This window comes from Chanodichthys erythropterus, chromosome 2 (assembly GCF_024489055.1).
Source record: "Chanodichthys erythropterus isolate Z2021 chromosome 2, ASM2448905v1, whole genome shotgun sequence".
In the NCBI taxonomy this organism is placed as follows: domain Eukaryota; kingdom Metazoa; phylum Chordata; class Actinopteri; order Cypriniformes; family Xenocyprididae; genus Chanodichthys; species Chanodichthys erythropterus.
Window position 1 is genome coordinate 29,348,076 of NC_090222.1, and position 16,323 is coordinate 29,364,398.

Sequence of the window (16,323 nt, forward strand, 5' to 3'; positions counted from 1 at the left end):
TCTCTAACACACAAAAATCTAACAGGAAGTATCTTGATTTCCTTTTTCTAACAACCATTGTTTCTGTCCAACTACACATGGTTGATATATTTCTTTTCTTTGTAAGACTGTATTCACAACCACAAATGCTAGTAAAAAATAGTTTCAATGTTGCTTTCGTGTTTAGCGTGAACTGTCAGAGAAACATCTCTCTGCCAATTACTTTCATTCTTGTACAGAAATGTACATAGGAGCTCATGAAAGGAGAGCTTTAGGTTTTGAATAACTGTGTATATGACATATCCAAAAACAGAATATTATGGCAAAGGTGTTTGCAACGTAAGACAAATGTTTGCTTTTGAGATGTGTTGGTGCATTTTTAATGCAGTGCTTCATTTTGCAGATGTGAGGCATTTTGCATTTTGTGTGTGCAATTCTTGGATTTGTGTGTAAGGATTTGAAAAAAAAAAGAGGGAAAGCTTTAAAAATGTGTGTAAGCAGTTGAAAAAAAAACTAACATAAGGAAATAAAAACGTTGTATGATATACATACAGTATATACATACAGTCTCAGTTGGCGTGTCACGTGAAATATGTCCATGGCTCAACAAAGTAGGCTAAGTCATGACTTTAAATTTACTTAAACCATGCAATGATTTATTGTATATATTTTATATTTTTTATGGTTTTTTATAACTTCTGTATTTTATGTCTATGAATCTCGATATATATATAGCGGAACTATTTAGCATTATTCACCATCATCACAATATGTTATCACAAATTCCTTTTGCATTACTTGACTGGTGGAGGCAGAGAAGCTCCTCCTTTAATTCAGTTTGATTGGTCGATTCGCTTCCTGAGCAAATCCCTACAGCTACTAAATCGACTTTGTGGTTTGAAAAGTTGTAAGGTATGTTGAAATGTAACTTTACTATATGAATACATAATATTTAACCAATAGACCGATATCTTATGTCGTAAAATAGTTTTAGATATAGGCTAATTCATGAGTGGGAAATCAAAACTGAGCCGTTGTTATTATTGTTGAGTGCTGACAACTTTAAGGTCTACATTTTATTTATTTATTTAGCATTTTGGTTTTATTGTTGTCATATGAGTCTAACATTCACAAATGCAACTGTCAGTACAGAATGTTTAGTTTCGATTCCCTGCAATGCAACTGTCAGTTTCGTTTCTCTTATTGTAATCGTCTAGCTTATTGTAATGGCACATGCATTTTCTGTAAAGCTCCTTTGAAACGATATGTATTGTGAAAAGCGCTATACAAATTAAGGTGAACTGAATTGAATCTTATGGGACGCGTCTACAGTGACCTGTATACGTAGGCTACAGGAAGAAGAAAGAAGTTCTTTAGGGGGCATTTTTATTTTTTATCTTTGATATTAATTAATATTTTTGCCTGTCTGTAGAACATTTACAGCGTCCTTAACTGAAGAGAAATACAGTGTCTCACTTCTCTGGAACCAAAAAATAAAAGTAAGTATATATTTTTTTTCTTTTTTTGTCAGTTTAATTATTGAATTCCATTATTTATAAGTATTGCATTTATCAAGTATCATATCTATCATCATTTAAGATGTATCTTTAAAATTACACTTTCCCTTAATTAATACAATAACAAAAATTAATAAACACAAATAAAATATTGAATGATTTGTCACTTTGTTTCTGCTGATGTTTATGGCGAAAATGATTCATGCTATCGTTTCCCATGCTGTCATGCCGAATGACTTTATACTGCACATAATTTAATATTTTGTTTATGTGCTTTACAGTAAAAGAATTTAACCAGGCATGATGACAGAAAATTCTTCTGACATGGATTTCTCCGGAGCTTTGCAGAGACTGGGAGAAAGCGACCCAAATGCAGCCGTTGCAAAGGCTAAAGAACAACTGGAAAATCTTGACGCTGTGACTCTGAATATTGCTGTGACTGGGGAAACAGGAGCAGGAAAATCTGCTTTCATTAATGCGTTTCGAGGTCTGGGTGATGATGATGATAGTTCCGCTCCAACTGGGTTAACTGAAACCACAAAGCAAATTACCATGTACACCCATCCCATGAAATCAAACGTCAGACTGTGGGACCTGCCAGGCACTGGTATGCCAAATTTCAAGGCTAACAAATTTCTCAAAGAAGTTAAATTTGAGACATATGATTTATTTGTCATCATTTCCTCTGAGCGGTTCAAGGAAAATGATGTCTTTTTGGCCAAGGAGATTCAAAAAAAGAAGAAAATGTTTTATTTTGTGCGGACCAAGATCGATAATGACATTCGCTCAGTGGCACAGAAAAGAAATTTCAATGAGCAGCAGACACTTTGCACAATTAGAGAGGACTGCAACAGAAATTTGAAAGAAGTAGGAAACCCCAAGGTGTTTCTGATATCCTCTTATGACCTGGGAAAATATGACTTCCAAGACCTGGTAGATACCCTAGAGTTTGACCTTTCAGAACACAAGAGATTTGCTCTGGTTCAGTCTGTGCCTGTGTGCTCTCTGGCAATGCTAGAAAAGAAGAAAGAGGCTATGAAGAAGTTCATTTGGCTTGCAGCGATGGCCTCAGGTTTGGGTGCTGTTGTCCCTGTCCCTTTAGTACCTTTGGCCATTGACAAAGCCATAATGATGACCTATCTCTCAGGTTGTCATTACATTCTAGGTTTGAATGAGAAATCACTCATCACACTGTCAGAGAGAACGAACAAGCCTCTCTCACAGCTGCAATCAGCTATAAAGTCTCCTGTAGCATTAGCAGTGGTAAACAGACTGTGCATTAGGCCTCGTACATCTATGACAAAACCAGTGAAAAGCTTAGAGGATCTGCTAGATAGCAGATTTATTGTTACCAGTATTCAGAATGCAACTGAGGCCTTCAAAATGACATACACTGTCTTGAGTGAAGCTCTAAATGAGATGACAGATGACATGAGACAGGTTCTCCAAGCCGCAGGTTTGGATGAGTGAAATCAAGGTGGTACAGCAAAGAGAAACTGTTTATGCTAAATCAGAACATCAAACCTTGTTTATTAGCCATACATATGCACTAGATAGTTGTCCTGCCCCAGAAAAGGAAAATGGCTGGAAGAAACTTACATTGAATATTGTCAAGTAATGTTCTTCATACTGTATTTTATTAAGGGGCTTGTTAAATGGAATGGAATATAGAATATGTATTTTAACAACATAAAATGTCTAAAAATGTGGGAATCTGGTGGTTTGTGTAAATTTTCTGTCTAATCTTTTTTATTGTGCAATTTTTTAAATGAGGACTATTCATTTTTATTATGTTTTGTGTGTTTTGTTTGAATATCAGATATTCAATATCAAGATTGGTTAAATACAGTAACACACAACACACATTATCCTTGTCATCACAGAATCTGACCTATGAGAACAAAGTGTGTCGTCATCAAGGCTTTTGCAGTGATTTTGACCAATTGCAACACCTGACCCAGGTGGCTGGTCTCGTTTTGTTCACGCATACTTTGATGGCACATGTGATCTTAACCCTTAAATGCATGACTGTTTCACCAATCATCCTTACATATTCGGGTCTTTATCGACCCGGATCTATATCTAACACGGAAGGATCTATACCTGTCCCGATAATATAAAACTCCTCTGATATTGGAGTAACAATTCAAGAAGAATAAAATAAATCATCTTTTGTTACCTTTTGGAACTTGAAAGGGCTCAGTTTGAGCAGATGTTTTATGCCATCATCACTGTCCTTGTCAGAGCTCATTTCCCAGTAAATTTAGCAAATAATAGGCTAGTTTTATGTTTGAGGTCATGAATATGAGCCCATTTGCAATCTCAAACATATTCTCAAAACTATATAATTTTCAAAATCTTCAAAATCAATATTTTGATCGCTGATAGCTTCACCAGATCCATCATCAAACTGCGGTCAAGCCAGCCGCAGTTTGAAAATACACGGTCAAGCCAGCCGCCAAAAAAAAAAGTGTGTGCGCCTATTACTATAAATACGGTAATTTCAGGAACAGCAGAGAGAGAACGCGCTTTCAGAGCGCTTGAGTTGCCCATATCTATCTATCTATCTATCTATCTATCTATCTATCTATCTATCTATCTATCTATCTATCTATCTATCTATCTATCTATCTATATTCAGTCTAATATATAAAACATCTCTTTCTTTCTTTCTTTCTTTCTTTCTTTCTTTCTTTTTCTAATATATCTATCTTTTTTCTTTCGATTATATATTCATCTCTTTCTTTTTTTCTTTCTAATGTTTCTTTCTCTTACTATATCTTTCTTTTTTCTAATATATCTATTTCTTTTTTCTTTCTAATGACTTTCTGATATTTCTTTCTTTCTCAACATATCTTTCTTTTTTTGTATTATATCTTTCTTTTTTCTAATATATCTCTTTCCTTTTTCTTTGTAATGTCTATCTTTCTAATATTTCTTTCTATCTCTCTGTTGTTATTTTCATATATATATATATATATATATATATATGACAATTACTCTTGAATTAAATTGTGTTACTGTCTTACTGCATAAGGATTACTGTCTGATCAGGCCTATAAAGACCTTATTTTAAATAAGTGGAAAATACCAATGGTCTGTTTCTATAGGGGACGTCCCATACAGTATGCATACCTCATAAATATCCCTTTTACTGCAGCATTTTGGAGATATGCCACATTATTTGACTTTGGAGGCCTATAAAGACTTCATTTCAAATAAGTAGAAAAAAATAATGGTCTGTTTCTATAGGGGGCGTCCCATAGAGTATGCATACCTCATATGAGTACATTTTACTGCAGCATTTTGGAGATATGCCACATTATTTGACTTCAAAGGTCTATAAACACCTCATTTCAAATAAGTAGAAAAAACAAATGGTCTGTTTCTATAGGGGATGTCCCATAGAGTATGCATACTCCATATGAGTACATTTTACTGCAGCATTTCGGAGATATGCCACATTATTTGACTTTGGAGACCTATAAACACCTCATTTCAAATAAGTAGAAAAAACTAATGGTTTGTTTCTATAGGGGACATCCCATAGAGTATGCATACCTCATATGAGTACATTTTACTGCAGCATTTTGGAGATATGCCACATTAATTGACTTTGGAGGCCTATAAAGAATTCATTTCAAATAAGTAGAAAAAACAAATGGTCTGTTTCTATAGGGGACATCCCATAGAGTATGCATACCCCATATGAGTACATTTTACTGCAGCATTTCGGAGATATGCCACATTATTTGACTTTGGAGGCCTATAAAGACTTCATTTCAAATAAGTAGAAAAAAATAATGGTCAGTTTCTATAGGGGGCATCCCATAGAGTATGCATACCTCATATGAGTACATTTTACTGCAGCATTTTGGAGATATGCCACATTATTCGACTTCAAATGCCTATAAACACCTCATTTCAAATAAGTAGAAAAAAACAATGAACTGTTTCTATAGGGGATGTCCCATAGAGTATGCATACCTCATATGAGTACATTTTACTGCAGCATTTCGGAGATATGCCACATTATTCGACTTCAAAGGCCTATAAACACCTCATTTCAAATAAGTAGAAAAAACAAATGGTCTGTTTCTATAGGGGACGTCCCATAGAGTCTGCATACCCCATATCAGTACATTTTACTGCAGCATTTCGGAGATATGCCACATTATTTGACTTCAAAGGCCTATAAACACCTCATTTCAAATAAGTAGAAAAAACTAATGGTTTGTTTCTATAGTGGACATCCCATAGAGTATGCATACCTCATATGAGTACATTTTACTGCAGCATTTTGGAGATATGCCACATTATTTGACTTTGGAGGCCTATAAAGACTTCATTTCAAATAAGTAGAAAAAACAAATGGTCTGTTTCTATAGGGGACATCCCATAGAGTATGCATACCCCATATGAGTACATTTTACTGCAGCATTTCGGAGATATGCCACATTATTTGACTTTGGAGGCCTATAAAGACTTCATTTCAAATAAGTAGAAAAAAACAATGGTCAGTTTCTATAGGGGGCATCCCATAGAGTATGCATACCTCATATGAGTACATTTTACTGCAGCATTTTGGAGATATGCCACATTATTCGACTTCAAATGCCTATAAACACCTCATTTCAAATAAGTAGAAAAAAACAATGAACTGTTTCTATAGGGGATGTCCCATAGAGTATGCATACCTCATATGAGTACATTTTACTGCAGCATTTCGGAGATATGCCACATTATTCGACTTCAAAGGCCTATAAACACCTCATTTCAAATAAGTAGAAAAAACAAATGGTCTGTTTCTATAGGGGACGTCCCATAGAGTATGCATACCCCATATCAGTACATTTTACTGCAGCATTTCGGAGATATGCCACATTATTTGACTTCAAAGGCCTATAAACACCTCATTTCAAATAAGTAGAAAAAACTAATGGTTTGTTTCTATAGGGGACATCCCATAGAGTATGCATACCCCATATGAGTACATTTTACTGCAGCATTTTGGAGATATGCCACATTATTTGACTTTGGAGGCCTATAAACACCTCATTTCAAATAAGTAGAAAAAACAAATGGTCTGTTTCTATAGGGGACGTCCCATAGAGTCTGCATACCCCATATCAGTACATTTTACTGCAGCATTTCGGAGATATGCCAAATTATTTGACTTTGGAGGCCTATAAAGACTCCATTTCAAATAAGTAGAAAAAAATAATGGTCAGTTTCTATAGGGGGCGTCCCATAGAGTATGCATACCTCATATGAGTACATTTTACTGCAGCATTTTGGAGATATGCCACATTATTTGACTTTGGAGGCCTATAAAGACTCCATTTCAAATAAGTAGAAAAAAATAATGGTCAGTTTCTATAGGGGGCGTCCCATAGAGTATGCATACCTCATATGAGTACATTTTACTGCAGCATTTTGGAGATATGCCACATTATTCGACTTCAAAGGCCTATAAACACCTCATTTCAAATAAGTAGAAAAAACAAATGATCTGTTTCTATAGGGGACGTCCCATAGAGTATGCACACCCCATATGAGTACATTTTACTGCAGCATTTCGGAGATATGCCACATTATTCGACTTCAAAGGCCTATAAACACCTCATTTCAAATAAGTAGAAAAAAACAATGAACTGTTTCTATAGGGGACGTCCAATAGAGTATGCATACCTCATATGAGTACATTTTACTGCAGCATTTCGGAGATATGCCACATTATTCGACTTCAAAGGCCTATAAACACCTCATTTCAAATAAGTAGAAAAAACTAATGGTTTGTTTCTATAGGGGACATCCCATAGAGTATGCATACCCCATATGAGTACATTTTACTGCAGCATTTTGGAGATATGCCACATTATTTGACTTTGGAGGCCTATAAAGACTCCATTTCAAATAAGTAGAAAAAAATAATGGTCAGTTTCTATAGGGGGCGTCCCATAGAGTATGCATACCTCATATGATTACATTTTACTGCAGCATTTTGGAGATAAGCCACATTATTCGACTTCAAAGGCCTATAAACACCTCATTTCAAATAAGTAGAAAAAACTAATGGTTTGTTTCTATAGGGGACATCCCATAGAGTATGCATACCCCATATGAGTACATTTTACTGCAGCATTTTGGAGATATGCCACATTATTTGACTTTGGAGGCCTATAAAGACTCCATTTCAAATAAGTAGAAAAAAATAATGGTCAGTTTCTATAGGGGGCGTCCCATAGAGTATGCATACCTCATATGATTACATTTTACTGCAGCATTTTGGAGATAAGCCACATTATTCGACTTCAAAGGCCTATAAACACCTCATTTCAAATAAGTAGAAAAAACTAATGGTTTGTTTCTATAGGGGACATCCCATAGAGTATGCATACCCCATATGATTACATTTTACTGCAGCATTTTGGAGATATGCCACATTATTTGACTTTGGAGGCCTATAAAGACTCCATTTCAAATAAGTAGAAAAAAATAATGGTCAGTTTCTATAGGGGGCGTCCCATAGAGTATGCATACCTCATATGAGTACATTTTACTGCAGCATTTCGGAGATATGCCACATTATTCGACTTCAAAGGCCTATAAACACCTCATTTCAAATAAGTAGAAAAAACAAATGGTCTGTTTCTATAGGGGACGTCCCATAGAGTATGCATACCCCATATCAGTACATTTTACTGCAGCATTTCGGAGATATGCCACATTATTTGACTTCAAAGGCCTATAAACACCTCATTTCAAATAAGTAGAAAAAAACAATGAACTGTTTCTATAGGGGATGTCCCATAGAGTATGCATACCTCATATGAGTACATTTTACTGCAGCATTTCGGAGATATGCCACATTATTCGACTTCAAAGGCCTATAAACACCTCATTTCAAATAAGTAGAAAAAACAAATGGTCTGTTTCTATAGGGGACGTCCCATAGAGTATGCATACCCCATATCAGTACATTTTACTGCAGCATTTCGGAGATATGCCACATTATTTGACTTCAAAGGCCTATAAACACCTCATTTCAAATAAGTAGAAAAAACTAATGGTTTGTTTCTATAGGGGACATCCCATAGAGTATGCATACCCCATATGAGTACATTTTACTGCAGCATTTTGGAGATATGCCACATTATTTGACTTTGGAGGCCTATAAACACCTCATTTCAAATAAGTAGAAAAAACAAATGGTCTGTTTCTATAGGGGACGTCCCATAGAGTCTGCATACCCCATATCAGTACATTTTACTGCAGCATTTCGGAGATATGCCAAATTATTTGACTTTGGAGGCCTATAAAGACTCCATTTCAAATAAGTAGAAAAAAATAATGGTCAGTTTCTATAGGGGGCGTCCCATAGAGTATGCATACCTCATATGAGTACATTTTACTGCAGCATTTTGGAGATATGCCACATTATTTGACTTTGGAGGCCTATAAAGACTCCATTTCAAATAAGTAGAAAAAAATAATGGTCAGTTTCTATAGGGGGCGTCCCATAGAGTATGCATACCTCATATGAGTACATTTTACTGCAGCATTTTGGAGATATGCCACATTATTCGACTTCAAAGGCCTATAAACACCTCATTTCAAATAAGTAGAAAAAACAAATGATCTGTTTCTATAGGGGACGTCCCATAGAGTATGCACACCCCATATGAGTACATTTTACTGCAGCATTTCGGAGATATGCCACATTATTCGACTTCAAAGGCCTATAAACACCTCATTTCAAATAAGTAGAAAAAAACAATGAACTGTTTCTATAGGGGACGTCCAATAGAGTATGCATACCTCATATGAGTACATTTTACTGCAGCATTTCGGAGATATGCCACATTATTCGACTTCAAAGGCCTATAAACACCTCATTTCAAATAAGTAGAAAAAACTAATGGTTTGTTTCTATAGGGGACATCCCATAGAGTATGCATACCCCATATGAGTACATTTTACTGCAGCATTTTGGAGATATGCCACATTATTTGACTTTGGAGGCCTATAAAGACTCCATTTCAAATAAGTAGAAAAAAATAATGGTCAGTTTCTATAGGGGGCGTCCCATAGAGTATGCATACCTCATATGATTACATTTTACTGCAGCATTTTGGAGATAAGCCACATTATTCGACTTCAAAGGCCTATAAACACCTCATTTCAAATAAGTAGAAAAAACTAATGGTTTGTTTCTATAGGGGACATCCCATAGAGTATGCATACCCCATATGAGTACATTTTACTGCAGCATTTTGGAGATATGCCACATTATTTGACTTTGAAGGCCTATAAAGACTCCATTTCAAATAAGTAGAAAAAAATAATGGTCAGTTTCTATAGGGGGCGTCCCATAGAGTATGCATACCTCATATGATTACATTTTACTGCAGCATTTTGGAGATAAGCCACATTATTCGACTTCAAAGGCCTATAAACACCTCATTTCAAATAAGTAGAAAAAACTAATGGTTTGTTTCTATAGGGGACATCCCATAGAGTATGCATACCCCATATGATTACATTTTACTGCAGCATTTTGGAGATATGCCACATTATTTGACTTTGGAGGCCTATAAAGACTCCATTTCAAATAAGTAGAAAAAAATAATGGTCAGTTTCTATAGGGGGCGTCCCATAGAGTATGCATACCTCATATGAGTACATTTTACTGCAGCATTTTGGAGATATGCCACATTATTCGACTTCAAAGGCCTATAAACACCTCATTTCAAATAAGTAGAAAAAACAAATGATCTGTTTCTATAGGGGACGTCCCATAGAGTATGCACACCCCATATGAGTACATTTTACTGCAGCATTTCGGAGATATGCCACATTATTCGACTTCAAAGGCCTATAAACACCTCATTTCAAATAAGTAGAAAAAAACAATGAACTGTTTCTATAGGGGACATCCCATAGAGTATGCATACCCCATATGAGTACATTTTACTGCAGCATTTTGGAGATATGCCACATTATTTGACTTTGGAGGCCTATAAAGACTCCATTTCAAATAAGTAGAAAAAAATAATGGTCAGTTTCTATAGGGGGCGTCCCATAGAGTCTGCATACCCCATATCAGTACATTTTACTGCAGCATTTCGGAGATATGCCAAATTATTTGACTTTGGAGGCCTATAAAGACTCCATTTCAAATAAGTAGAAAAAAATAATGGTCAGTTTCTATAGGGGGCGTCCCATAGAGTATGCATACCTCATATGAGTACATTTTACTGCAGCATTTTGGAGATATGCGACATTATTTGACTTTGGAGGCCTATAAAGACTCCATTTCAAATAAGTAGAAAAAAATAATGGTCAGTTTCTATAGGGGGCGTCCCATAGAGTATGCATACCTCATATGAGTACATTTTACTGCAGCATTTTGGAGATATGCCACATTATTCGACTTCAAAGGCCTATAAACACCTCATTTCAAATAAGTAGAAAAAACAAATGATCTGTTTCTATAGGGGACGTCCCATAGAGTATGCACACCCCATATGAGTACATTTTACTGCAGCATTTCGGAGATATGCCACATTATTCGACTTCAAAGGCCTATAAACACCTCATTTCAAATAAGTAGAAAAAAACAATGAACTGTTTCTATAGGGGACGTCCCATAGAGTATGCATACCTCATATGAGTACATTTTACTGCAGCATTTCGGAGATATGCCACATTATTCGACTTCAAAGGCCTATAAACACCTCATTTCAAATAAGTAGAAAAAACTAATGGTTTGTTTCTATAGGGGACATCCCATAGAGTATGCATACCTCATATCAGTACATTTTACTGCAGCATTTTGGAGATATGCCACATTATTTGACTTCAGAGGCCTATAAACACCTCATTTTAAAGAAGTAGAAAAAAACGAATGGTCTGCTTCTATAGGGGACTTCCCATAGAGTATGCATACCTCATATGAGTACATTTTACTGCAGTATTTTGGAGATTTACCACATTATTTGACTTCAAATGTCTATAAACACCTCATTTCAAATAAGTAGAAAAAACTAATGGTCTGTTTCTATAGGAGACATCATATACAGTATGCATACCTCATATGAGTACATTTTACTGCAGCATTTTGGAGATATGCCACATTATATGACTTTGGAGGCCTTTAAAGACCTCATTTCAAATAAGTAGAAAAAACGAAGAGTCTGTTTCTATAGGGGGCGTCCCATAGAGTATGCATACCTCATATGAGTCAATTTTACTGTAGAATCTAAGGCCTATAAACACCTCATTTAAAATAAGTAGAAAAAAACAAAGGTCTGTTTCTATAAGGGGCATCCCATACAGCATGCATACCTCAAATGAAACTGTTTTTACTGCAGAATTTTGGAAATATGCCATATTATTTGACTTCAGAGTCCTTTAAACACCTACTTTCAAATATATAGGAAAAAACAATGGTCTTCTTTTATAGGGACGTATGCATACCTCACATCTATTATTTGTTATTGTTCTATTTTATACACCTATAAAAACCTCATTTCTAATATTTAGAAAAAAACTATTGGTTCTGTAAGACTTGATTTTCAGTTTTAGACAAAAACTGAGATCAAGCACCCTGCAATAAAGCAATAAAACTCTTGTGTAAAAAAAAAAAAAAGAAATAGCATAGGACAACGCCTTGCCCTAAACTGTCCTCACACGTCTAGTGTCAGTAAATGATTAATAAAATATTTAAATGTACATTTATGCATCTCAATATTCAGACATATAGTATAAGTTACTCAGTGTGTTAATAAATGCTTTATTCAAAACTACCTCACTACTAACTTTAAAACATGAGAGAACAGCACTGCAGAAGATCACTGAACCTTTAAATCTCATTTATAAAAGCTTTACAAAGCATAAATAGTCCTCACTTTAGATGAGCTCACAAAAATTGTTAACTAAACACTTCTAAATATTTTATAATTATCTGAATTAATCATGAATTGCAATAGGAATATGTGTTAATAAAGCATTTATTAACATACTAAGTAACTATTATTATATGTCTAAATAATAAGATGTATAAATGAATGTTTAAATATTTTATTAATCATTTACTTACACTTAATAAATGATTTTATGAATCACTGACAACTTCTGAATAACTGATTTGTAAATAATGTTATACTTAATTTAGAAATGATAAATTGGTTATTTATAAAGTATAAATACAATTATTAAACTCATTATAGATATGCTTATAAATCAAAAATAAAGCATTTATATCTGTATTTATAAAATGGCTTACTAATGTCTTTTAATGCTTTATAAGTGATGAATTAATCGTTTACTAATGCTTAACTAATGATTCATAGCGTGCAGTTATTATAAAGTGTTACCATAAAAGGTTATATTTGATTTACTCTGGATTCTCCTGATATCATTATTAGCAGTAAATTATGGGAGGCTAATGTTACCGTAAATCTGTGTCCAGGGTAGAACAAACTGAAGACGCATTAATGAAGGAGCAGTAGGCACTTCATCTGAAAACCTTTTGATTTCAGTTTACCACTGATTTAGTAAGGTGTATGGAAGTGGCTAAATTAAAATACACTTTTGTTCGAGTAAGCAGTAGGCAACTGACTAAAGGTTTAGCTAACTTATTACACCCTCTGACGAAGATCAGACTGGCGAGTTTATGTTTGTGAGTTTACCGCAAAAGCCGGGAAGAGTACCTCTGTGTGGCATTGGGTCCTTGATGAACGAAGAATTGAAAGGATACCCAGAATAATCAAATATCTAAGTTAATACATAACCAATGATTAATTTCTTATTGGAAACACAACCTAAGACTAATAATCATTTGAAATCGGAGTCAGATTAAACAAGTGAAATTAAGTGAACTTCACAGGGGCACTGAAAAGACATACATGCGTTAACCTTCGCCCAGGCCGTCGGATTCCGTTTTTGGGTTCCCTATACAGTTCGTTTCTAAAGGGGATGTTCCATACAATATGCATACCTCATATGGAACCATTTTACTGCAGCATTTTAGAGAAATGTCACATTAATCGACTTCAGAGGCCTATAAAGTCCTCATTTCTAATAAGTAGAAAAATATAAAGGTCACTTTCTATAGGAGATATCCCAAATACACACCACATATGAAAACATCTTACTGCAGCGTTTTGGAGATATGTCACATTTTACTACTTCAAATGCATATAAAGTCCTCATTTCTCATAAGTTGAAAAAATAATGCCCAGTTCTCATAAGGGATGTGCCTTACTATATGCACAACACACATGAAACCATTTTACTGCAGCGTTTTGGAGACACACATCTTTATTCTACTTTATTCACCTATAAAAACCTCATTTCTAATAAGTAGAAAAAACGAATGGCCAGTTCTTATAGGGGACATCCCGTACCATATACACACACCACATATGAAAACATTTTACTGCAGCATTTTGGAGATACGCATGTCACATTTTACTACTTCAGATTCCAATAAAGTCCTCTTTTCTAATAAGTAGAAAAAAGTATTGGCAAGTTCTTATAATGGACGTCCCATACTATATGCACAACTCATACGAAACCATTCTACTGCAGCATTTTGGAGATATATCACATTTTACTACTTCAGATGCCTATAAAGTCCCCATTTCTAATAAGTAACAGAAAAACTAATGGTCAGTTTCAGTGGAGGTGTGTCAGGCATTAATGCCCAGCCAATCCCTGTTTCCTATCAGTCGAAAAAAATGGATGGTATATTCCTGTAGGGGTCATCCCACATTATATACGCACTTCATATGTAGCAATCTAACTGTGGTGTTTGGGAGAAATATGCAATTTTTCAAGGACATTATGAAGTCCTTATAAGTATTAAAAAAAAACATAGTCAGCTCTTGTAGGGGACCTAAAGAAACGTCTCAGGTTACGTATGTAACCTTGGTTCCCTGAGAGGGAACAAGATGCTGCATCAAATGCTTTGTGAATGCCTCTGCATGATTGCGTTGTGAAGCACATGTGAAATCAGTCCAGTGGGATCATGACGTCATGACCAGGAAACTATAACTACTCTCAGGGAACCATGGTTACATACGTAACCTGAGATGTTTCCTTTCAAGGGAACTCATTTTAGGAATGAATTCAGCTCGAATTAAATAATTGATTTATAGTGAATTATAAAGAGTCATTTAGTTTACAGCCGAGCAACTGAATCATATAGCGTTCATCTGCTCAGGCCGTAATAAGCTCTTGTAGCGGATATTAATATCCACTATCGTAAAAACTCTAATCAGAGTGCAGTAACTTTAAGATTGACAGTTTAAGACATTACTTTTTCGAGCACATAATACAAGACACTTTCTTTTAAAATCTACAAGAGACTTTATTTATTCTAACACAAACTAATCTAACACAAACACGCAAAAACACGCAAACATTCATACACGTTGCAGAAAGAAAGGACATGAGAGAAAGAGTTTTGAGAGAGAATGAAATGATGAGCATGATTTTTAGCAAAATATGCACTTTAAAAGACCTGACCTGAACGAACTATGAATCATTAATTTAATGCACCAGTTAAGTGTTAGAATCTGGTAGTACTTGCTTGTTGACTTCAAATGGAGAGAAGGGTTTTTCAGAGTCGATGATTTGTTGCAGAATCTTTTCAGGTCCGGATTGTGGTTAGGTAAAAACCAATCACGTTTGAGCGTGCTAGCAAATGAAATTAAGTCTCTTGTTGTGGCTGGAATTAAAGTTGAGGCGACAAAAGTCATTAGAAGGCGGCAAAATAACCCTTATCTATCGTTATCGGTCTCTGGAATCACCGGCTTTGCCAGAGAGCACCATTTAGACATGATTTCTATTAAATGGAATATGATACATTTTACACAGATTTCATTCAAGCCATGATTTAAACATACATTTGAGATTTAAATTAATTTCAAACCAGACCAGACATGCTTTCAATCAATCATTCAAAAGTTATCACACTTTCATGAATTGTGGGTGTTCTAAAGCATAACAGCTTACATGTAGCATGTTTAGACATGATATAAAATGTATGCAGTTGAAAGATGTTTGGTACAAATTGTTTGGAACAATTCAATGCTTTTTTAGTTGTAGAAACAGTCTCTGTGTGTTTTTCTGTAAAGTTAGGTCACTCAGAGAAACAGGCCTGCATCTGGAGATCAAAGATTCTTTATTTTCTGGTGACCATTTAGTTTCTACAAATGACTTAAAGGTTTGTCTCCTCTCCTTCAGTCAGGAAGCATGGGTGCCATAAAAGTACCAAGCAGGGGTGGTTCTGTAGATGGACTGGAGCCGAAAATTAGATTCTTTTTGGTTTCTGGAATTATGTTTTGAAATAATCATCTAAATGATTAATTTGTCTGGTTCATCCTTAGTCCTTACATTGTGCTGCGTCAAGCACTTTGGGAACGATATACCCACGCCGCCGTGAAACCAAGTGCCTGTCTGTGTGAAATCGTGACCCCAGGGTCAAGGTCAGGTCCAGGTTATAAAACCTGACAAACGTTTGCGGCGAGGAACAACCTGCCGCATCACACACTTCTTGAAGAGAGACTCCAAAAAGCAAATCCTTAGAGGCAGCCATACTCCGAGTAGAGTGGGCTCTGATCATAAGAGGTGACGGTTGGCCAGCCAACTTGTAAGCAAATGAGATAGCCTCGACTATCCACTTACTTAAAGTTTGTTTAGATGCAGGTTGGCCTCTTCAAGGGGACCCGAAACACACAAAGAGTTCAGATTCACACCACAGGGCAGCTCTGTGAATGGAAGCATCTAAAGCTCTGAAAGGACAGAGAAAATTAAG

At 35.4% G+C, this 16,323-nt stretch overlaps 1 protein-coding gene across 1 annotated transcript; it reads left to right on the top strand.

The window, feature by feature from the left end:
* The first annotated feature begins 828 nt into the window (after nt 1–828).
* Nucleotides 829–3,241, top strand: LOC137027225 (interferon-gamma-inducible GTPase 10-like). Its single transcript, XM_067395172.1, has 3 exons — nt 829–891; nt 1,412–1,478; nt 1,778–3,241. Exon 3 carries the CDS (start codon nt 1,797–1,799, stop codon nt 2,964–2,966), a length of 1,170 nt encoding a protein of 389 aa, XP_067251273.1. The 5' UTR covers nt 829–891; nt 1,412–1,478; nt 1,778–1,796; the 3' UTR covers nt 2,967–3,241.
* The last annotated feature ends 13,082 nt before the right edge of the window (nt 3,242–16,323 follow it).

Excerpts from the sequence above, each read along its gene's own strand:
- LOC137027225 (XM_067395172.1), top strand. The coding sequence starts at position 1,797 with ATGATGACAGAAAATTCTTCTGACATGGATTTCTCCGGAGCTTTGCAG.